The following is a 23258-nucleotide window of genomic DNA, read 5'->3' on the forward strand; positions in this document are numbered from 1 at the left end:
CCCGTGTGTGTGTGTGTGTAGACAACAGCAGCAGCAGCAGGGCGTGATGCATCCAGCGCACAACAACGGAAGTGGCTGCTCCTGTCGATGTGCTGTGCTGCTACGGGAAATTTCTTGTTTTTCTCTTCTTTTTTGTACTTACACGGGAGTGGGAGGCCATCGCTGGTTGGGTCTGCTACTCTGCTGCTATTGTCTAATGTCGGGAGGAGTGTCGTCCTCACTATCCGACGGAGCGGGACCGTCGTCCTTATGGGTTTCTCCTCTCTAGTATCTCCCGATGGAAATAAAATTGTTGTTGTTCCAGCAGCAGCAGCAGCAGCCAGTACTCGTAACATAATACACACACACAACGGTACACATTCTGCATTATAAAACCGAATCCCAGAGTATCATCATCTGATTGCCGCATTGTGTGCTGGGCTGGGCCGGTGCTGCTGCCTAACCATCCGCACACACAAGGAGATGCTCTTAATGATCGGATGAATTTCCTTGACTGATTTGATGCCTGTGACATGTCGATCAAAAACACATCCCAAACGGGCGTTGGCTTTTAATTTTATTTGAATACAAAATTTGAGAAAATGATAATCGGATGGAGGGGGGGGCGTTTATTATAGACGACGGCAGTTCAAACGGCCAACGTCCAAATAAATTTCCTGTTTCAATTGTGTCCAGTCCAGTCCAGTGTAGCCCAGTCTGTCATCAGCTCTCGAGAGTTTTATTATTAGACGGACGGGAGAATATGGAATCGTCGAATGTGTCCATTGTCCTGGGCAGCAGCAGAAACAACATCCGCACCACCACCAGCAGCGATAGGAGGACAACCCGACCCAACAACCGAGAGTCAAAAAAAGAACAAACAACAATGAGCGGAAGTGACTTGTGATCGCAGTCTAACCCCCCCCACAACAACAACAACGGCGGAATTTGCATTGCTCCTGTGTGTGTGTAAAAATCTCGACACGATGGCGGGAATGAAAAGGGCGTCCATGTCCGTCCCGATGCAATTTGCTCCGCTTGACGTAACACCGTCCACTCTCTCATGTAGGATACGGGACCCCAAAAAACAAAAGAAGGTCGACACACACATATAATATAACCATCAGCCCTGTGATGGCTAGAAAATGAATTGATAACAACACGCCCACCCACCCAAAATACCTGGGCTTATTACACACACACACCTGGCGGGAGGGATGAGGCCCAATCCTTTTTTTCTTTTATTATTATTTTTCTGCCCAGCAGCAGCAGTGTGATGTCATCATCAGAAATCAAAAGAAAGAAAAGAAAGTCCTTTTTTTGTTTTATATCCGACGTATGAGACATTGTGGGTGTGACAAACGTGACAAACATCAAAGCCTGGACAAGTGTCGCCGAGTTGCGGCATCCGTGAGATTCCTGGGGCGCCGGATTTTCTTTCTATTGACTTACCCAGGGTGAGCAGCACACATCATCCCATTGATCCCAGGTGCTCCTATCGACAAATGGCGGTCCCCTCCAAAACCCAAACCGCAGTAAAGTTTGAAATTTGATTTAAAAAATAGAAAAAAAGGCGCTGATTAAAGTTGAACAGCCACGGACCGGGATCGATGCCGGCACAGTCTCTCCCCCCTCGCCTTTCCACCTCACGTCGAAGTAGGAGGAGGAGGAGGGAGTAGAGAGACCAGGTGTGTGCATAATTCAGGGTCCTGGCAGCCAGGGAGGACGGCCACGTAGGCAGCGATCGATACGGCGAACGGTCGGAGACAAAAGCGGCCGTCGTCGGAGAACAAAATAACAAAATGGGCCGCCACCACCACCGTCGCACTAATAGTCCACCCCCATTCTTCCACCTCCACCTGGGCAGCGTTTACTACTGTGTATAAACAACACACAATGGATGACGAGAAAAGCCGATCATCCGCTTGCGAGTTATGCCAGCATAGATTGGCCTAATAGTCGGTCCGTCCGTTTAGTTTAATCGCCGCGCGTTTCGTGAACAAATCTTGGTCGGATGATTCGGCTGGAAGTGAATTGTCGATTTCTTCTTCTATTTCGTGATTGTTTTTCTTTCTTTTTTTGGCATTAAAGGGACGCGTGGCGGAGGAGCGGTGCTTCGGGAGTCAGACGGGCGCGTCTGTTGGCCCGTCGTCTAACTTATGCATTGAAAGTCGTTCGATTATTGCGTGAGCTGCTATTCTCCGTCCGTCCGTCCGCTGGCTTGGAGAAATCCATAGAGCCGTGGAGAAGCGGTTGCTGTTGCGGGTGGGTGGGTTGGGTGGTTTGGTGGAATCAGACACGAAACGAAACGAAACGAAACGACGCGTGTGCACCGACGCCGCCGCTGGGTGACCTTTTCTCCTCCTCCTCCTCGCTCCTTATCAAAACAATTTTTTCTCCCTACCCCCACCCTATCTACCTACCTATCCCCCCCCCCCCAGTTGAAATTCGTCCGCTTGTGTTTTGTTGCGACGACACGCAACACGATACACAAAAGGCGTCGCCATGGCAACGCCTTCATTTCACATTCACCAACACAAACAGACAAGAATATCGACAGCGGACGGACCAGCAACCTATGAACCGAACGCGTTCAATTTCCCAACAGCATTCTTGGGAGGAAGGGGCATATCAGCATCAGCCGGAATAGATCCGGCAGGTGAGTAGTAGTAGTAGAGCGTCCAGCCCAGCACAGCTCTTTTCGTTATTCCATCGTCCTACTAATCAAATAATCATCGCCCAATTGATTTCCTTCTTCTTTTTCTTACCCACAGAATGGACGTCCGGAGAGACTGGACCCAACTGAATAATAAATCCCGCACGACCCCCCCTGGCCCCCTCCCCTATACAATCCATGAAATGTTCCGTCATCTGCGGACTTGCTCACGGCAATTGCTTGGTGAATCATTTAGACTGGAACTGGCCCGTCACGGATGGATATACTACCCCGACGACTGTGTGTTTCTGTGTCCCTTTTTGTGATGGAAATCAATCCCGGCCACAGCAGCAGCAGCAGAAACAAATGAATAATCAAAATGAATCTGACATTATATCCCTGCTGCACGGCCAGAGCGTGATTCAATCATTTCCAAATCGGGCAATGGATAGTATCATCATCAAAATGTCCATCAACCTTGCTTGATTTGTCTCTCTTATCTGTGTGTGTTTGTGTGTATTCCATTTGTGGTTTGCGCAATAATAAAATATCATCTTTTTTTCGATAGCGGGAGTTAATAGTGAGGGTGGGGGGAGGTTCCTATAGATTTTTGGGTGGGGCAAAAAAAACAAACAGAACAATAAAGAGGAGGTGGGGGGGGGGGGATCCATCAGAGGTGAGGAGGGGAATGAACTTTGTTGTCGTTTGGTTGTTGAGGGAGAGGAGCTAAAGCTGATTATTTGGTTTCAAGTTCCTTTTTTGGGTGTTAGTTGATAAAAATAGGAATTTTTTGTTATTTCGATACGGGATGATTAAGGATCTTCGGGAATGCTGTCGTCCGGTCCCATCACGTCAGGTGAGAGGGGTGTGGCTATTGTCGTGCTCGTCACCAGCGGCAGCATCCGCGGGAAATCGTGCGGCCGAATCTTCAACTCGACGGCTCCTAATTTCGTCATCACAATTTAGAAAAAAAAACAAATTCCAAAATTCAAGACAATTTTATAAAATTTCATTGGTGAATTGAATTTTAAAAAATTACGGAGCGAATAATCGCCGCGCCAGAGTTCCCAGATGATTCCGCGAAAGTAATCGTTCTCGATCGGGTTGACGTGATATTCTATTTTTTAAAAAACATTTCAATTTGTCAATTGATTTCTCCGTTATACATTGAATAATAAAAATGAATTTACCTCCGTTGAGATTGGCTTCGAAGCAGCTGTTGGCCGTCAAGTTACCGCCCGCCAGATTCAAATTCCAAAGGCCAAAGTGCGTACAACCAATAAACCGTCATTACTCGTATTGAATTAATTAATGGCATGGTTATCGTTAGATCTAAAAGATGTAAATGTTTTACCTGTAGAACCACCATCCTCCGCCGTAAGCCGGAGCGCAAGGGCAGCAAGGCTACATGACAAAATTAATTGAAAAGAAATAAAATGAACAGAGAAAATCCCGTTGGTTGTTGCACTTGTTTTTTTCTTTGTCATTGGGTAGTAGTAGATAACGGAAACGGGGTGGGAGATAAGAATAAGGTGAAAAAGTAGAGGTAGTGCTGATGTAAACTCACGGGAGCCTCGTCATTGTCTCGATCGAAAGTGCTGAACGCGTAGCCGTTGTGCGAGCCCAGCGAGTCGGTGGCGTTGCCTTGGTATCCCTCCACCCACAGTCGATACAGGTCCTCTTCGCTGTCCACCCTGCACAGGCCGTTCGTTCGTTCGTTTGTTGTTTTCACCCAGTTGTTGTTGGCCAGCAGGCGGAAATCCGGTAGACACGTCAATCCGGAATTCCAACATTTTTTTTTGTTTGGTTTTAATTGAAAAAATTGAAAAAAATTGAAATAATTTAGTGAAATATAAATGGCCTGGGGGAGCTATTAGCATCGCCAATATTAAAAAACGGAAGAAAAATAGGAAATCAATCGACAGTAGGAGAAGTGAGTAGGAAGAGAAAGGTGAACGACCGGAATATTTTCTATCGAGGGAGGAGAGAGAGAACAAGGTGGAAGAAGAAGAGGAGGAGGAGGAAAGAGGAAGTAACAACAACAACAACAACAACCGAAAAAAGAATTGAAAAAAGTGATGCGGTGGTGGAGGGAGGAGGTAAATAAAAATGAGCGCACAGGCGACCCCGGAACGGTGCGAGCGGATGATGCGGCCGCTGGATGGAGAGGAAAGAAGAGAGTCCATATAGCGGCGGAGGCAATCAACCGTTGCTCCCCCTCCTTCCCCTCACACACACAAGCACACACATAGTCAATGGATATACCGTGTGTACTAGTGTCTACGTATCGCCTTATTCCGCTTCTTACCTTGACACACACAAACAATTTTGGCCTTTGCATTCCATTACCGATTGGGGGGGAGAAAATAGAAGAAAAAGGAACTTGTCAAAACTAGTTTGCTTTTCTCTCTCTTTCTCTCCCGGTGGCATCGATTCACGTCGTCCCATCGTGTTGTAACCCCGGCGGAGATGATGACAAACAACCAACCAAACAACCAAACAACCAAACAACCCAGAAAGGGGGGGGGGGAAAGAAACAAAAGAAAATCGAACGATGACGCTCGATTCGGGAAACAAATTCCCGTAGTGTCCCGGGAATCAAAAGTCTTTTCACTCGTCTCTCGTCATCATCGACGCACCTTGGCGATGCACAGCCAACGAGCAAGAAAAAAACGACAAAATTGGGGAAAAAAATTGGAAAATGGAGCCAGACGAAACGGGAATGATTGTAGACGCGCCATTGTTCATCGGCGTCATCAGAGTTTTAGGGGCATTTTCATTGCGTCGATATTCACGGCCGATTGTTTTTCTTAGTAAATGTTATACCTGAACGATTCGTAGTCGGCGTAGACGTGGCCGTCCTCAAAGTCCCACAGTTCCACGCGCAGCACCACGTCGTGTTCGTTGGTTAATCTGCACGACAATCAGGACACACCGAAATTATAAAAACGGAATCAAACGGAAAATAGAGAAAAATGAAAATTGGGTTTGTGTTTTCCGACGTTGGGCAACAAGAAAACAAGAAAAATCAAAAGAATCAAAATGGCGTCAGCGCAGCGGCTGTGCTGGCGGTTGTGGTGGATTTGGGTTGTCGTCGTAGACAACCATTTAGACGGCCGTCCACCGGCCGGCCGTTGATGAAATGAAGAGAGATAAAATAACCAAAAAAAAGGGGGAGAAGGACGGACGGACGGACCTGTGGATGAAATCGTTGCCGAACCAGAACTCGCGATCCAGCTGTCCAAATCCGAGTTTATAGTCGCGCCAATTGACGGAGAAATTCTCCCGCGGCTGTCCGTAATCTCCTCGACGTTGAATCACCTGCCACACAACACAACAGACAACACAATACAGAGAATAAGTAGAGAGACGGGCAATATCAGCTGGCCATCCATCTTATTATCATCTACTACCATCCGCACCGAGAGGACATTCACCCAGTTCTAATAGACGTGTAGGCCCAACATGTCGGCACGCGCCCACACATATAGTCTGCCCAGTCCCGGTATAGACCCCCATCCACCCACAAAAGTCAACTGGGCAAACACTGGGCAGGTGGAATAGACAAGAAAGTTGAGTCCAGCATATCGGTCCCACGTGAAAAAAAAAGGGAAATGAGCGGCGACTTGTGATGAGAATGATGATGGATGCAGCAGACGACGTAGGTCACGCCATAAACGGATATAGAACCGGACCGATGGATACTCTCCCCCCCACTCCTTTTAGTCTGTGATTAGACGTCGAATCAAATCCGACTGGATAACAACATGAAATGCTGCCACGATCGACCTAATAGTTTCCACATGGCATCCGCCAATCGCATTCGACATTCCAGTGACATATCGGAGAGACACTGGATCGGGGTTTTTTTTTCCTTCCGGCCCAGGTGATGACGACAACGACGCCATAACCAAACGCAACTCAAAAGTTGATCCCATTTCGACGTCATACCAAAATGGTTATACGAATATCAAGTCCCCTGTTAATTTACCAACGCTTCCGGCACTGATGTAATAGCAGTACCTAGGCCTGGTTGACCCTGGGCTGTGTCTCATTAATTCTATTATTCCGGCCGGAAATGTTTTTTTATTATTTTAGAAAAAAAAAAACAGAAATTGAAAACGGGAAGAAAGTCTCACCGTCCATCCGCCGCCATCTGTGGTCATGTCGCAGAATCTCGTGTTGTAATCCCGCCCGCCTTCGTTCAACTCTTTGCCCGACGCCAGCGAATACGTCCGCGTTTCCGTCTCGCCGGCCAGCCGCAAGTCGTGGCACCCGCGCACGCCCGTCTTCCCTCCCGTCGCTCCGCCTGGTCCACCCACCGATGACGACGGCGTCGACTGTTTCACGTCCGTTCGTTTGCCACCGCCGCTGGCGGAGTCGGGACCGACGGGCGTCGCCTGGCCCTGCGACGCCACGGCCCCTTCCGTCGTCGACTCGTCGCCGTCACCCGTCAGTCCCAGGTACTGGCCCGTCCCGTTGCCACCGCCGCCGCTGTGTTGGTGATGGTTGTGGCTGACGGCCAGGGATTTCTTGCGCTGGCCAATGCAAGTCTGGCGGATGCGATCGACGCCGGCCGTCATCTGCTCCTTAAAGGCGTCGCCCATCTGGCGGACCAATTCCGTCTGCGTGTGCTGCAACCGCGTCTGCAGGTCGGCCTCGTTGACGCACTGGTTCTCGGCCGTCTGGCCGGCCTTGATGGCCTCGCCCAGGGCCTCGAGGCTCTTTGTCAGTCCGCGCCATCCGACGTCGTTGCCGCGACAACATTCCAGCAGGGCCGCCAAGTCGTCGGTGATTTCACGGACCTCGGCGTCGCGACGGACCAGAACCGAACTGGCGTTGACCATTTTCTCCAACTGGACCAGCATCTTGTCCAGGGATCCGAATTTCTGGTTGGCCCGTCTGACCGGCTGCAGCATCCGCCGCCACGTTTTGACGAACGACCGTTCGGCTGCCGCGTTCATTCCGCCATTTCCATTTCCGTTTCCATTTTCTCCGCCGTTGGTGGTCGAATAATCCGAGTCTCCGTCGTCGTAAACATCTTCGGAATTGTCGCTGTCCAGTCCCTGGGCCGCCTGTTTACCTCCGCCGCCGCCTCCGCCGTTCTGGCGCTTATTACTGACGACGACGACGGGCGTCCTGTCCAGGATAAAGTCGACCTTGCCGGCCACGTCGTTGACGACGTCGAACGTCTTTTGCTGCAATTCCAGCAGCAGCTCGTTGTCCCTGGATGAGCGGCCGTTGGTTTTGTCCGTCTGTTGGTGGTGGTGGCCGTTTGGCGAGCCGTTGGAGGTGTCGCCGCCGTTGGCGATTTTGTTGACTTTGATCTCAATGTCCTTCAAGGCACTGAGGACGCCGCGACTGGTGTACTCGGAGAAAAGCGGCGCCTCGGCGTTGCTGGCCATGGCCGTCCCTGCCGCTCCGTTATTGCCGTTTGTTCCGCCACCTTTGTTGCTGTTGAGTTTCTGCTGGATCTCGGCTACTTTGGCGTCCGTCTCTTGTAATTTCGTCATCAATTTGGTCAGCCGGTCGTCCAGCGGCAACAGCGTCGCCATTTTCTCGTCGATGATTTCCCATTTCTCTGCCCCCCTGTTTTCATATGTCAATTTGAAATTGAATTTGTAATTAATGAAATTAAAAAAGGAAATTGGGGCAAAATAGGGGACCTGCTCAAAATGTCGAGTTTCTTGTCGACCGATTTGATTTGCTCGTTCCAGGCCGAGACGTGCAGCTGGAACGTGTCCCAGACGTGGGCCCTTTCTTGCAAATTCTTCACGTTGCTGCAATTTCATTCAATTTATTTCAATGTCTAATTCAATTGAATCAAAATGACCCAATAATACCTGTCGATGTGGGCCAGCGAAGTGGCGCTGTTGAGCAGACGAGTCTCCAACTTGTTGAGGTACAAATCGTTGAAACGTTCCATTCGCTCTTCAATTGCATTTCCATCAATTTTAAAAATAATTGTGACATAATTAATAATGAAATGAGGGTTGAAATTACCTCCGACTGTTTCCATCATGACTTTGATCCGCGAGATGTCGTCCTTCATGGCCGTCATGGGGTCGAGGATGGCCGCCCGGCCGACATCCGCCACCAACACGACGATAACAACCATCACAAATATTCCCAGTTGCATCTTCTTTGATTTCTCTATTTCCTGATGTAATTAATTCTAACTGATGCAATAATTCTTGATATGAAATTGAGGGGCAAAATTTTTGGTATTATTTCCCGCCGCGTGAATTTGATTCTCTTCTCTTTTGGCTTGTCTGTTGAGTCGCCGTTCCAGACATTCACGACGACCACCGGAATAAAAAACCCTTGCACAGTCTGCTCTTCCTGCTGCCCTCGATCCTTCTTTTTTTTTCGAATATTTGTCTTTTCTTTCACCCCCAACACACACACACCCCACCCAACCCCACCCCCCTTCTTGCTCTTCTTCTTCTCTCGACTCGACTGGACCAAATGTTTTCGGTCTCTCGTTCACTTTCTCACGCTGGTCTCTCACTGGCTGCTGGCAACGACAAATGAAAACAAATAATCCCGGCGTCACACAACCACAATTAAATAACCAAATGTCAAATGTAATTCCCAAATCGTAACTGGGCACTTGCAAAACGTCAAATTGAATTTCGTCTTTTCCCGGTCGATGTTGTTGCGTTGGAAAACGGGCAAGAAGACAACAAATGTCTGGGAGAGAGAGACGCGGCGGCTGGACGAGTTACGACAAGGAGCGAAAGAGCCACACTAACGAGTCGTCGTCGCTGCTGCTGGCCCAGCAGTTCTCCTTCATCTCCTACAGCTACAGGGCCGGGGTTTGTTTGAGAAGAACGACTTGACACTTTGAACTTTTCCTTCTTTTCCCATCCCTCCCTTATTTCTTTCCAGCAGCAGTTTCAGACTTTGTTTGTTTATTTTGACCAGTCCCGTTTCCCTCTCTCTAGCCGTCTCCATCTCGACCATCAGCGAAACATTTCAGAGAAATTAAGGCTAAACAGAAACCCCCCCAAACAATTTTCCCATTACATAAAAGGAATTATTTTTTATTTTTATTTTATTTTTCCCGTCCGATACTAATGGGCCGGTGCTGCTGCGCAAAATTCGCATCCGGAATTCGCATCACCCCGGGAACGTTGACCCCCCCCTCCCCCCCACTCCCGCGACTTTGATTATTATTTTTTAAAATTGGGATGATTCAACTGATTCGTTTTGCAGCTCTTTTTCTCGGCGTGAGTAGTGGTGTGTCATTTAATCTGCTGTCGATGACGCCATTCCTTCCAGGCTGACCCCCCCCCCCCCTTCCCTCCTCCCGCCGGGGGGTCCTTTTCTTTATTAAAGACGCGCAACCACAAAAGAGATTGCGGGACCGACCCCGTCGCTGTTGCTGATTGCGTGATATGTTTTTGCGGCTGTTGCAGCTTTTTTTTTTCGTTTAATTAGGCCAACGCCCGCCGCTCTCATACGTCCCTCCTCCTCCCTTGTTTTATTCCCCCCCAACTGGAAATAAACGGCCGCCCCGGCTGGTCGTCTGGTTTAACCTTTCCCTGTGTGTGTGTGTGTCGTCGTGCACTACTTAATACACACAACACACACACACACATCCGCTCGCACACTTGATGAGGATGGATAGTTCCGGCCATTCATCTTCATGGCGCACTATATCTTCTCTCTCTCTCTCTCTTTTTCGATATGAGCCACTGCTGGGATCTCTCTCTAAATGAATCAGGCCAGCTTCATTTGCATATGTTGTTCACGTAGAGGCCGAACGTTCATCAATGGATCTCCTTTGATGTGGCCAAAGAAAAGAGCAACGACAACAACAACAACCCCATTATTTTCTTTCGCTTTTCTCAAATTTTTTTGATTATTTTTCCCGGAGGAGAGGAGAAAGTGTCCTTGGTGCGTTCACGTGAAATGTAGGACGCGCTGGTGGTGCTGGTAACTCACGCCGGCCAAGCAGCAGCCCAGTGGAAGATGGAGGAGGCAGCACTTTCACCATGACCCCCATAACAACATCCAACCGAACCAACCGAACCGACCAGTCGACTATACTAGAACCGGGGGGGGGGAAACGATAAAGCAGCAGCGATCACTTCGTCATCGGGTCCAGTCCGGGCATCTGGCACATCAGCCAACAACACCCGAACGTGTCCCGTTTCCCAGCACTCGGCGGGAATGTGGGCCAAGATCGAGCCCATTATCTAGACCAAACACATCGGGTCCTACTACTACTACCCCGACCAGCTGTCCATCAGCTATCAATGCATTTTTTCACAATAAATAGTATTTTACTATTTTCCCAACAATTTCGAGTATTTTCCCAACATTATAGTTTCACAACATTTACCAATTTGAAGAATTGCTGGACAACCGGTTGATGATGGAAATGAATTTGCATTGACGTCATTCATTCCACCTATGACGTTCATATTTTCTCAAACTTCCCGCAAGTGGGCGGAGTTTGTGCTCTGGAAGAAAGAAAAGAGATCACGACATTGTCTTGGAATATAATTGGGAGATTTCCGAGATTTCGCAATATGAAAAAGGGAAGTGCTGGGGAAAAAAAGGGCCTCCGGGAGGACTTTTCCCCGTGTGGATGGAAAGGTGCTGCTGCCTGGGCTGCGGGTCAGGTAACTGGAGGCTGGTAAGACGAAGCATTGCCCAGTCAACAGCCAACTGCGAAAGTTCCTTTCTTCTTCTGCTAGCTGGCCCAACACACACACACTCTCTCCCCTTCTTATCACTTTTGGTTTTGGTTTCATTTGTTCATCAATTCAAACAATGGCCATCGACGAAGACATGGAAGCCCTGCGCAAAATCTCGACCGCCAGCAGTTGCCCAACGGAATCCTCGTTCGCACGTAATTCATTTCTATCTTTTCAATTCAATTCAATTGCATAAATTATTGGCTAGATAATAAAATGGAAATGGATTTTTGGGTGGTAGCATTGATGCGACGTCGTGCCCGTCTGTGGCCGAGTTGTCGGTTGAACCTGGCCCTGATGTGCTTGGCGGCCACCCTGGGCTTTTTCCTGATGCGACTCAACTTGAGTTTTGCTCTCGTTTGTATGGTCCGTCAGCCAATCAACCGCCCAGTCAACGTCACCACCATTGGCAACGCCACCAGCAGCTCCCGCCCGTACGATTTGACCTACGACGACGACCAGCATCAGGTGAGTCGTTCGCTATTCTATGCAAATAAGTGCCGTTTTATGAAACCACTTGGCATGCTCATTTTTGGCGGTCGATATAGGAAGAAGAAGAAGATGTTGCCGGACTAGATTGGAACAAAGAAATGCAGGGCAGCATGTTGAGCGCCTTCTATTACGGATTCGGGGCCACTCAGATTTTCGGCGGATGGATCAGCGATCGAATTGCCGGCAGCAAACTCATGTACGTACATCTCGTGTTATATAATAGTAAACCGTACTATTGTCCAGCTGTATTGAAATTCGATCATTTGACAGATTGATTATGGTCATGTCGGTGATGAGTTTCATTAGTCTCCTGTCGCCAATCGCCGCCCAGTCGAGTCAACTCTTTTTCGCCTTGCGACTCCTCCTAGGATTGACTTCCGTATGAATCATTTTGCCTCCTCTCATTTTGAATTTAAATGGTACAGTTATGATGTCATGATTTGATGTTATTATAAAAAGGGAATGGCTTTGCCAACGATCCAGCCGCTTTTCTCCCGCTGGTCGGCGCCCGACGAACGGGGGACGTTAATTGGCCTGGCCTTTGCCGGTTTCACGCTGGGCAGTTCAATCACGTTCCCGCTGTCGGGATTCTTGTGCGAGTACGGATTCGCTGGCGGCTGGCCGTCCATCTTCTACCTGTCGGGTATATACCATACCTACTCAATTGCTATTTTTGGCCGTCCACTTTGAGACTAATCGAATGACGACAACCACTTTGGTTGGCCGTCTTTCCATGTAATAATAGGCTTGTTTGGGGTCGTTTGGGTCGTGCTGGCCATTTTCCTCATTCACGACTCGCCCGACACTCATCCGCGCATCTCCGCCGAGGAGCTGGCCTATTTGGAGCCCTACTGCCTCAAGAAACAGCCGGGCAAAAAGGTCAACAATCACTTCATCTCTCTTTTGTGTTTCCTTATGTTGAAGACATTTAATCCAATTTGATGAATGAATATCATTTATAGTACAACAGCATCCCGTGGAAGGGGATCTTGACCTCCGGTCCCGTCCATACCATCAACATTTGCCAATTTTGCCTCAACTGGGGATTCTACACTCTCATCTCCGGCCTGCCCATCTTCATGAAAGAGGCTCTCAAGTTTGACATCACCCAGGTAAATTTCCTACTATACCCATCAATTCCAATTCAATTTCAATTTTATAATGTCGTTAGAACGGACTACTCTCGTCGATGCCTTACGCAGCGGCCCTGGTTGTCCATCTCGTGGCCGGCAAATTCTTCGACTGGTGTCGCGCCAAGCAATTCTTGTCCGTCACTTGGCTCAGGAAAATATTCAACACCGTCGGTTCGTATTCCTTCGTCACCAAATTATAATTTTTGGGGGCAAATTTTTAAAAAATCAATTTGTAATAAAACAAGGTTTCCTGCTACCGGCCATTAGCTTCTTCGCTGTTGGCCAACTGACATCCGAGTGGCGCTACGTGGCCGTTTTCTTATTGGCGTTGAGTCAGGCCGGTAGTGAAATCGCCATCATGGGCGGTTTTATGTTCTCAAACATCGATCTGGCACCCCAATACTCTGGCGTCCTCCAGGTGATACAGCTCTATACATTACATAACAGTTTTGAGAATTTCTATAAAATTATTGATTGATCGTTCAAGGGCATCTCGAACACGATAGGAACCGTTCCCGGGTTCGTTTCTCCCATCGCCATCGCCTATCTCACGCCGACGGTACTCTCGATTCAATTGGAATATCCCTTATTGGCTTGATTTGTAATTGTCCTAATCATTCTGTTTTTATCTTGACTTGACAAAGGGGACGGCGGGTGAATGGGCCAACGTTTTCTACATCAGCGGATCTTTTTATGTTTTGGGGGCGATGATTTATCTCATTTTCGGGACGAGCGAGCGACAAAAATGGTCCCACCACCCAACTCAGATTATTACCGCGGCCGCGGCCGATATCGACGACGGGAAAGAAGACGCCCGCCAATTGTTTCAATCTCCCGTTCCGTCTAGCCGACCGGAGATTTCATGAGAATCGTTTTCTTAATTTTTTTTACTTTTTCAATATTGTTGAAATTCATCAGAGCATTTTATAATACAGCACGACGACGAGTGAACAAAACTACGAATTCATTTCCACGTTTTTTCTTATAAAATTGAACCTCTATAAAAGACAAAATTATTTAAAATACATTTTTTAAATCATCCTAATGACGAATTGTAATTGGGAAATCATTAAAAATAATTCAACCAGATTGAGAATAATGAACAAACAAAGAGGACGCGACCTTCTTTATAAAAGGAGTGGTTTTTATATGCGAATGACTAATCGGCCACCACACCTTATATAATCCAACAGCACACCAACTGACACAAGTAGAAAATTCATGGGAAAACGAGTTTTGAACTTGCACTTGTTTTGGACGCCATAAAAAGGACAATTGTTGGACTCGAGATATTATTAAAAAAGAAAGTGGAGGGGGGTGACACGGTATTTTAGCCTGGAGGGTAATAATTTTGCTTTGAATTTTTCGTTTGGCGCCAGACAGTCGCCGGAGATCTGGCAACGTCCTTCCGTCACTGTAGATAGGTTGTTGCAATGGCGTTTTTGTGTTGATCAAGTTTTGAGAAGAGCAGAGATAGAAAATTGGCACGTTACGAAAGTATTATGTGATTGTCGTGCAATAAAACACTTGAATTTACATCGTTCAGTCTGTCAACTCAGACTTTGATATTTTTGTTTCGTTCGTATTTCGTAAAAGTTTGACGTTAGCGAGGTGGCAGGATTTATTTAATCCGCCCAGCAGGTATGTTTTCAAATATTATAAACCCTGACGGTTAACTAATAACGTTTGAAACATTCATGTCATTCAGATAAGGGAAGCCCAGGATGGCAAGCAGTTCACCCACCAGTGCTGATGCCTGCCTCAGTATCGTTCACAGTTTGATGTGCCATCGTCAAGGGGGGGAGAGTGAAGGTTTCTCCAAGCGTGCCATTGAGAGCCTTGTCAAAAAGCTGAAGGTAATTACTATTTTGTCAACATATTTTCTTAACTAATAACGGAACCTTGTTCTAGGAAAAGAGAGATGAACTTGACAGTTTGATTACTGCGATAACCACCAATGGAGCCCATCCCAGCAAGTGTGTCACCATTCAACGGACACTAGATGGGAGGCTGCAGGTATTTCACTTACACCTTTTTCATCAACACATCATTTCCTAAAACAATCAAACTTTAAGGTGGCTGGAAGGAAAGGCTTCCCACATGTCATCTACGCCAGAATTTGGAGATGGCCTGATTTGCATAAAAACGAGCTAAAACATGTGAAATTTTGCCAGTTTGCTTTCGACCTCAAATGTGATTCAGTTTGTGTGAACCCATATCATTATGAACGGGTTGTTTCACCTGGAATTGGTAAGCTGTTTTCTAATATTTATAATGCACTTGCATTACGTCATTTTATTTGTATTGTAGATCTCTCGAGCCTTAGTTTGCAATCATCTGGAGGAGCTTCTTCATCTGGCGCAATGGTTAAGGACGAATATCTTTCGCGAAGCATGGATATAGATGGAAGTGGCGTTGGCCATTCTCAACCTCAAATGGGAATGGGAATGTCGACACCTGGTGTATCGGGTGTCGTTCCGCAAATACCTCCTCCGTTGCAGCAACAGCAGCCACCGCCTCAGACGATACAACATCATGGGCCTCCTCCTACTCCCACCTTTTCTTCCATGATGCCACATCCGTCGCAAAATCAAGGGCAATGTAAACACCATTTCATTGTGCAACTGTCGATTGCGTAACAGTGATGAATAACAAATCGATTCGCCTTTTTTTTTTAAGTGCCTCCTAGTAGTCCCACCAGCCCTCCTCACAACATGCAGCAGCAGCAGCAGCAGCAGGTACAACAACAGCAAGTGCAGCAGCAACAACAGCAGCAGCAGCAGCAAGTTCAACAACAACAACAGCACAGCATTCCCACACCTACTCCGCAAGGGAATGCTTCATCAAACGATCATCACCAAGTCTTTTTCGGAAATGACATGCCTCCAAGTAAAAAACAAAACCTTTTGGCTTTACAGGAAAAAACGTTTATGCGATGCTAACTTTCGTTGGTTTCTTTAGGTTCAGGGAATTTAATTCCCATGTCACCTCACAATCTCCAGCAAAACGGGTTCCAACCGCTGACTCCTCAAAACTCAGTTGGTCAGCAACAGAGTTATGTTCCACCGCAAAGTGTGCCACCTCCTCTGGTTGCTATGAGCAATCAACCCGTTGTGGGCTCTGGCCCCGTTCCGTGCCCGCCTACCGGGGCCGGTGTGAGTGGACAGGGAACCTGGACAGGCAACAGCACTTTAACGTACACCCAGACGATGCAACCCCCCGATCCCAGGAATCACCACCCGAGCTACTGTATGCAATCAAAACATGATTCCATCATCTTTGAAACGTCAAAATAATCCACCGCTATAAATCTTTTAACAGGGCCCCATCAGACACCTGCAGTGCAGCAACACGATTTGGGAGTCCAGGCCGCTCTGTCCTCGCAACCTGTGCCCGAATTTTGGTGTTCGGTTGCCTATTTCGAATTGGACACGCAGGTTAGCTGATCGGATATTATTCGATATCCAAATCAGTTTTCAATTTCAGTTTTTTCTTTTATTCCGTCTAGGTGGGAGAAACGTTTAAGGTTCCGTCGTCTTGTCCGACGGTGACTGTTGATGGATACGTTGATCCCTCGGGCGGTGATCGCTTTTGCCTAGGAGCCCTGAGCAACGTCCACCGAACTGACCAGAGTGAGAGGGCCCGGTAATTGTGTTTTCAAATGTTTCAACTCCAATTTCATCTCATATTTCGTCGTCGCTTTTTTCTTTAGTTTGCATATTGGCAAAGGAGTACAATTGGATCTGCGAGGAGAAGGAGACGTTTGGCTGCGCTGCCTGTCGGATCACAGCGTGTTCGTTCAGAGCTACTATCTGGATCGAGAAGCCGGCCGAGCTCCCGGAGATGCCGTTCACAAAATCTATCCATCGGCTTACATCAAAGTGTTTGACCTGAGGCAATGTCACGGGCAAATGCAGCAGCAAGCGGCCACAGCCCAGGCTGCTGCCGCCGCCCAAGCTGCCGCCGTAGCTGGACACATGCCCGGATCGAACAATGTTCCCGGAATGCCCCCGCCAATTAGTTTAACGGCGGCGGCCGGCATCGGCGTAGACGATTTGAGGAGACTTTGTATTCTCCGGCTCTCGTTTGTAAAAGGATGGGGTCCCGACTATCCACGAAACTCAATTAAGGAAACCCCTTGCTGGATTGAGGTACCATTGATTTTTCATTTACCCTCGGTCGGAATTCTAATTGTTCGCCTTTCTGCCCGTCCAGGTTCATCTCCACCGCGCGCTACAGTTACTTGACGAAGTGTTACACACGATGCCCATCGATGGACCGAGACCTCACGAATAAAAGTGCCTGCTAGTACATTTTGTTTCGGCACTGGCAATTTATAAATTTCCCTTTTTTTTTTTTAAATACAGTAAATGCGTCAAAGTGATTGAGAAATTAAGCCACAATTGTGTAATAGCATTCGCATTCATGCCGACTGCCCCTTTTGTACCACGACTGTATTGGACATCTCATGGAATTGGCTAGAGCTATTCTCCTTTGTTTTTTTTTTTTTGGTTAATAGAGAACGCTTTCTTCTCTGATGTTCGATGACACTTTCGAAAAATTTGTTGATGCTTGGTGTGTCTTGTGAGAACTGCAATACTGCATGACCCGTCATCTGTTTTCCACTTGTTACTTTTACTTTTGGCTACTCAATCTGCCGATTAAAAGAAAATAACAATTGACTCAAGTTTTAACTTGTTAATTCAATTTTGATCGTTTCATTTTTTTGCAGCAGCAGCAATTGAAGTTTCAAACGAAATAACAAAAAAGGTGATATTTCTGCTTCTAGATGGCGCTGTTCTGGTTCCAAAAAAGCAAAACAAACAAATGCTAGTTTTTGTTTTGTTTCAAGCTGCCCATCATATTGTTGCTATACAGCTCGACGATGGATTTGTTTAACGCGACAGCAGGTACGACAATGTCAGCAGCCAGTAATTCGGTATTGAGTGTTCCTACTTACGTGGATGCATCAACCGGAATGACATCGAGCGAGGTGAAACATGGAGTGGACGAACTTCAAGGGCAACACAACTCGACGGCTTCGATTGCTGTGCAAGTTCTGAGTATTGAGAGCAGGCTAAGCAACGAGCTGAATCGTCTCTTGTTTAGCCCTCCAGTGGCCTATGTTTACAATCCATTAAACTACGCTTGGGAAACACACTCCATGTTCGTCACCAAATTTGGAAACACAAAGAAACAAATTCTTTTCGTGGGCATGAACCCAGGGCCATGGGGTATGGTTCAAACTGGGGTAATTACATTTTCTAACTTTAATTTGCATTCAGCATCCAACTTCACTGTTGGTTTGGCTGTGTGAACTGTCAACATGTTTTTCCTACGATTTGATTGTCCTTGTTGTGTGATTCAGATTCCTTTTGGTGCTGCAAGATTGGTCCAAGATTGGCTCGGAATTGTCGGAACTGTGGGTCAGCCGCCTGTAGAGCATCCACAGCGTCGTGTCCAAGGCTTCCAATGTCCACGTACCGAGGTTAGCGGCCAACGCTTTTGGGGTTTCTTTCGAGACATCTGCATCACTCCAGAAAACATGTTCAAAAATTCATTCGTTTATAGCTACTGTCCATTGAGCTTCATGCACACTAGTGGTCGCAATATCACGCCCCCGGAATTGAAAGTATGACTCAATCACAGATTTCAGGGTATTGAATTATTGCTTATTCATGAATGCGGTTATTGCTTTTTGTTGGGTTTTTTTTTTCCAAGTCATCGGACCGTCAGGCGATCATGGAAATGTGTGACTCATCTCTTGCTCAGATCATCACAGTCCTTCAAGTGGATATCGTCATCGGTATTGGCAAATTTGCCGAGTACCGCATACGCGAGACTGTTAAAAAAAACTCGTTAAACGTTACAGTACGGGCTCTTTTAATAAGCTAATGACATTGGATACTAATCATTAATATCTTGTTGTGTTTTATCAAATTAGATTGGTTGCATTCTGCACCCGAGCCCGATCAATCCATCTGCTAACAAGGGATGGAAAGAAGCCGTGCTGAAATCCATGCAAGAAATGAACATTCTTCATATTGTCAGAGGAGATCAGCTTCATCAATGTATTTAAGTTATTTGTACTATTCTCGTTTTTCAATAAGTCCAAGTCAACCATTGCGATCTTATTCAATAAGCTACAGTAATTGTTGTGAATTGTTTTCAAAACTCGGATAAGCCATTTGACAAATTTTTAAATTTCTTGCTTCAAAAGCTATAATCAAGGCCATATAAAGATATTCGTTAAGGAACTTTCCTTTTATTGTTACGATGTCATTTAGCATTTGTATATTAACATTTCTAGTTTCTCTAAATTTTTGGATCTCAATGTGGAAGTGAATATACAATTTCGCTGATATGTCAATGCGCGCAGTTACCCGCCTTTTCTAATATCTAAAATCTAATAATACAGGATTCTACCTAGGACGTCGTTAGATTAACGGTACGTATTCACTACTAATCCCTTCAAATCGCGACGTGGCGGGTTTTATTACTAAATGTTTTACTGTTATGTTAACTTTTCATTAAGACATGCATGGCATTTCTATAGGTGGGACATGTGGAATGGAGCCAGCCAATCACAAGCCTAGTTTACAAAGGAGGTCAACGGAATCCCTACGAAGGATTTCACTTCCTTTATTGGCGCTTTTTGATGAATAGGACGAAAGAAACCAAAGTAATATCAATTCCCCCACCACCGACAAAACGGCTGTGGCCTTATATACTTCAATCAGTCTGGAGCCTTCTACGAAAGTACCCGTGCTATTTTATTAAGTCTGAATGATCGTCATCGAGCGCGTGTCAACTGTAATGACGATATTATTATCTGATTGAACAAAAAAGAAGTTTTTAAAAGAGAAAGCGCGTCACATTGAATCCTTAATTCTGGTATGGACCAGAGTAGGTAGACTTTTATTGCTTATTCTCAGCTCGTTCTATGAACTCTCCATTTTTTTTTGTACGGTAAAACTGTTGTTTAATCTATAGTTCGATCTAAAACCAGACTAAAAATATTCGACTGCAATAGGAAAGTACTAAGTCATATTGACCGCCATATTTTGTGGCCTTCAACTACATTCCATGTGTAACTTTTCTCATGACATCCGTATTTGTTTATATGCCATGAGATACTCGTTTATCAGAGAACTTGGGGCTCGCATGTGTTGAATAACAGCCATTGACCAGTGTGCTAAGGGAGTTCAAAACACACATCTGCAGGGCCATGATAAGATGACTCCTCGATTCAGGAGAAGTGGTCTCATTTTACCGAAATTGGTTCCCAGCAGACCGTTCTGAAGAAATCTGAAACGTTTTTTCCGTTGTAATATGTAATAATAGCAAAGACGGAAATTAAAACCAAGCGGAATGAGTCTAGACGTCAAGCCCAACTAAAATAACAAATTTCTTTTTCTTGCATTCAATATGCCTAAAAATTCCAACTGTCGTCCTTTTGTTACTTTCACTAATTATAAATTCAAATGAGTTTTTAAGTCTGGAAAGTAGCATTGAACCCAAGCGACGATACAATTTGGCTTCTATATATATACGGACTAGGGCCACTGTTTGACTTGGTAGTCAGTCGCAACTTTCGTCGTAGAAGCATCTGATCGGCAGGCAGCAGACGAGTCCTGTACGAGCGCACAATCACAAAAGGTTCTCTCTCGTTAATACGTTGTATAAACATAGATTGTTTTTAAATTCAGTATTTTGCTCCATGTTACTTACATAATTGATATGATTTTTCTATTAGGTTCCCTTAGATTGGTGCGATCTCCCTTGTTATCTAGACTTTATAGACCTTGTTCATTGTTTTTCAGCTGCTCATCGCGTGACAACATGAGTCTAAAGAAGAAAATTTGCGTTGTTGGATCAGGAAATTGGTATTTTCTCATACTTATTGATTTTAGTTTCTAAATGCACGTTTTTGCTGTAAAAAATGAATTGGGGATGTAGGATTTCGTTTTTAAAGGCAAATGAAACTTCAGTTCATGTTATCTGAGCAACAGGGTAGTCTGCTTGAAAATATAAAAATAGATGCAAAATTTAGAAAGCCGATTGCCTGAAGGTGACCTCCAGCCTACTTTTTCTTATTGTTATCCTTTTTACAACCCCAAAGAAAGTTAATAATATCTGAACAGATTTATGTGTGCTTTGTATATATTTAAATTTCTACTTTAACACTGTTTCTTATTTCCACTTTCTAGGGGCTCAACCATTGCTAAAATCGTTGGGCACAATGTTGTTAAGTACAATGAACAATTTGAAAGTCAGGTGTCCATGTGGGTTTTTGAGGAAATGATTGATGGCAAAAAGCTAACTGAAATCATCAATGAAACCCACGAAAATGTGAAGTACTTGCCCAATCACAAATTGCCAACGAATGTTGTAAGTTTTATTGTTCATTAAGGCACATCATATAATTAAGTATCTTATTTGCACTGTTGTAATGTTTCCCATTTCTATTTGATAGATTGCTATTCCAGATGTAGTCGAGGCAGCTAAAGATGCTGATATTTTGATCTTTGTTATTCCCCATCAATTTATCACAAGGATCTGTGAACAGCTTGTGGGAAATATCAAAGCAACTGCTTTTGGACTTTCACTAATCAAGGTAAAGTTTGAAACTTTTGTTAAAATGTAACACAGTTTAATATCACATTTTTGTGCGTGAAGGGTTTCTTGCCCGTTCCCGGAGGTGGTATCGAATTGATTTCGCATGCCATCAACAAGAAGCTGAACATCCCCATCGCTGTCTTGATGGGTGCTAATCTTGCCCCAGAAGTGGCCGACGAAAAATTCTGCGAGACCACAATTGGAGCCGCTTCACTGGAGAACGGGAACGTTCTGCGCGATATTATCCAAACTGAGTATTTCAGGGTGGTGGTTGTGAATGACGTGGAAGCTGTAGAAATGTGCGGTGCCTTGAAGGTAAAAATCAGTCAAGTACGGTTGATTGCTATATGTAAATTAACTCTTCCGAGTTTTGTAGAATATTGTGGCTTGCGGTGCTGGATTTGTCGATGGCCTAGGCTACGGCGACAACACAAAGGCAGCCGTCATCCGTTTGGGATTGATGGAGATGATTAAATTCGCCGAGCTGTTCTATCCGGGATCCAAACTGTCCACCTTTTTCGAAAGCTGTGGTGTGGCCGATCTGATCACAACTTGCTATGGTGGTCGTAACCGACGTGTTTCCGAGGCCTTCGTAAAGAGCAAGAAGGTAGCTATCAAACGACCAAAGTTTCGATAACCTCGGAAACGTTGCATCTGCGCTTGTTGCAATAACATTGAAATGAAGTGGAATTAAGCTGATGTTATGACTATTCAGAGCATTGCTGAGTTGGAGAAAGAAATGCTCAATGGTCAGCAACTTCAAGGACCTGCAACGGCAGAAGAGGTCAACTTTATGCTCAAAGCCAAAGGCATTGAAGACAAGTATGTCTATTTAATTATATTTTCTGAAAATGTATTAATTTAATATGATTTGCATTTTTTAGATTCCCTCTTTTCACGGCTATTCATCGAATTTGTCTAGGAGAGCTCTCCCCGGAGCAGATGGTCGATTGCATCCGCAACCACCCCGAGCACATGTGAGTGTCGACTACAACGAAAAAAATGCCTATACTAGGGTTCCGTTCGCACCGCACCATGTGTTTGTCATAGAATATAGATCTAGGGTTCATTACCTGCAGACGTGGATGGTTATCTCTGTGAACAAGCAAATTTTTTCTCAATTAGATATTAGTGTTCGTCAGCTAACAGATTTCAAATGCTTATTAAAAAGCAGTCCCCTTTATTGTTCATCTATTCAATCTCATGGCTGAAGTTATTTTGGGCCAGTATGCAGAATGGTTTGTCCGATGGCTTCCACCCACTGATTAACCAATTCCCGTAGTCGCCCTGCATACTAGCAAAAATTAATTAACAATTAACAATAATACATCGACTTGATTTCATCTTTTTGTGTCAACAGGGCCGATTCGCGAGCCAAGCTTTAAGTCATCTTCCCACTACTTTTTTTCTGGTACTTTATTTGACTGTAGCAACCAATTATTTACTTTCTCTCGCGTGTGCCTGATTTTGCCACTTCCGACCTACCAAAGTTTCAGCCATTTCTCAGCAACGCGAAAAATTCAAAATATTTGCCGAGCTGAGAGTAAAGTTGTTTACAAGATGTATCTGGGTTTGTTAAGTAGAATAACTGTGGGTTTGTTTTGGAATTTGTTTATCTATCGTTGTTGGATAATTTGTTTGTCAACTTTGAAATACATACTTGGCAACGCA

The 23258-nt window shown here is 45.6% G+C and overlaps 5 protein-coding genes and 1 long non-coding RNA gene across 8 annotated transcripts; 5 read left to right on the forward strand and 1 right to left on the reverse strand.

The window, feature by feature from the left end:
• The first annotated feature begins 2547 nt into the window (after window positions 1-2547).
• Window positions 2548-3270, forward strand: LOC124341617. The gene is made up of 2 exons (XR_006918538.1): window positions 2548-2638; window positions 2754-3270. It is a non-coding gene; the product is annotated as an uncharacterized LOC124341617 (long non-coding RNA).
• On the reverse strand, window positions 3137-9740 carry LOC124340891. 2 transcript variants are annotated; one of them, XM_046793665.1, is made up of 11 exons: window positions 8639-9740; window positions 8479-8566; window positions 8302-8415; window positions 6775-8224; window positions 5832-5956; window positions 5462-5548; window positions 4203-4329; window positions 3990-4039; window positions 3826-3896; window positions 3675-3752; window positions 3137-3578 (listed from the first exon to the last, which is right to left on the reverse strand). In XM_046793665.1, the coding sequence occupies exons 1-11, from the start codon at window positions 8772-8774 to the stop codon at window positions 3448-3450; spliced, it is 2457 nt and encodes an 818-aa protein (XP_046649621.1). In that variant the 5' UTR covers window positions 8775-9740; the 3' UTR covers window positions 3137-3447. The 2 variants fall into 2 exon arrangements, with proteins under 2 accessions (XP_046649621.1, XP_046649622.1); XM_046793666.1 differs by having other exon boundaries at window positions 3826-3851; window positions 8639-9686.
• A 1503-nt stretch (window positions 9741-11243) lies between these two features.
• LOC124341018 (sialin-like) lies at window positions 11244-14013 on the forward strand. Its single transcript, XM_046793900.1, has 11 exons — window positions 11244-11498; window positions 11585-11811; window positions 11892-12031; window positions 12106-12214; window positions 12295-12478; window positions 12581-12714; window positions 12798-12947; window positions 13007-13139; window positions 13214-13386; window positions 13456-13527; window positions 13613-14013. Exons 1-11 carry the CDS (start codon window positions 11420-11422, stop codon window positions 13832-13834), a joined length of 1623 nt encoding a protein of 540 aa, XP_046649856.1. The 5' UTR covers window positions 11244-11419; the 3' UTR covers window positions 13835-14013.
• Window positions 14014-14369: 356 nt separating this feature from the next.
• Window positions 14370-17650, forward strand: LOC124340948 (mothers against decapentaplegic homolog 4-like). 2 transcript variants are annotated; one of them, XM_046793790.1, is made up of 12 exons: window positions 14370-14609; window positions 14677-14824; window positions 14880-14984; window positions 15044-15218; window positions 15279-15569; window positions 15648-15857; window positions 15930-16217; window positions 16290-16405; window positions 16477-16613; window positions 16681-17119; window positions 17184-17266; window positions 17336-17650. In XM_046793790.1, the coding sequence occupies exons 2-11, from the start codon at window positions 14693-14695 to the stop codon at window positions 17262-17264; spliced, it is 1974 nt and encodes a 657-aa protein (XP_046649746.1). In that variant the 5' UTR covers window positions 14370-14609; window positions 14677-14692; the 3' UTR covers window positions 17265-17266; window positions 17336-17650. The 2 variants fall into 2 exon arrangements, with proteins under 2 accessions (XP_046649746.1, XP_046649745.1); XM_046793789.1 differs by having other exon boundaries at window positions 14371-14609; window positions 17184-17650.
• Window positions 17651-17757: 107 nt separating this feature from the next.
• Window positions 17758-19338, forward strand: LOC124341232 (single-strand selective monofunctional uracil DNA glycosylase-like). Its single transcript, XM_046794240.1, has 4 exons — window positions 17758-18219; window positions 18337-18600; window positions 18690-18839; window positions 18913-19338. The coding sequence occupies exons 1-4, from the start codon at window positions 17854-17856 to the stop codon at window positions 19045-19047; spliced, it is 915 nt and encodes a 304-aa protein (XP_046650196.1). The 5' UTR covers window positions 17758-17853; the 3' UTR covers window positions 19048-19338.
• A 1176-nt stretch (window positions 19339-20514) lies between these two features.
• LOC124341182 (glycerol-3-phosphate dehydrogenase [NAD(+)], cytoplasmic-like) lies at window positions 20515-23258 on the forward strand. Its single transcript, XM_046794179.1, has 9 exons — window positions 20515-20627; window positions 20725-20854; window positions 21179-21359; window positions 21445-21585; window positions 21648-21902; window positions 21964-22194; window positions 22303-22409; window positions 22472-22564; window positions 22948-23258. The coding sequence occupies exons 2-9, from the start codon at window positions 20811-20813 to the stop codon at window positions 22970-22972; spliced, it is 1077 nt and encodes a 358-aa protein (XP_046650135.1). The 5' UTR covers window positions 20515-20627; window positions 20725-20810; the 3' UTR covers window positions 22973-23258.

This window comes from Daphnia pulicaria, chromosome 5, assembly GCF_021234035.1.
Source record: "Daphnia pulicaria isolate SC F1-1A chromosome 5, SC_F0-13Bv2, whole genome shotgun sequence".
In the NCBI taxonomy this organism is placed as follows: Eukaryota; Metazoa; Arthropoda; class Branchiopoda; order Diplostraca; family Daphniidae; genus Daphnia; species Daphnia pulicaria.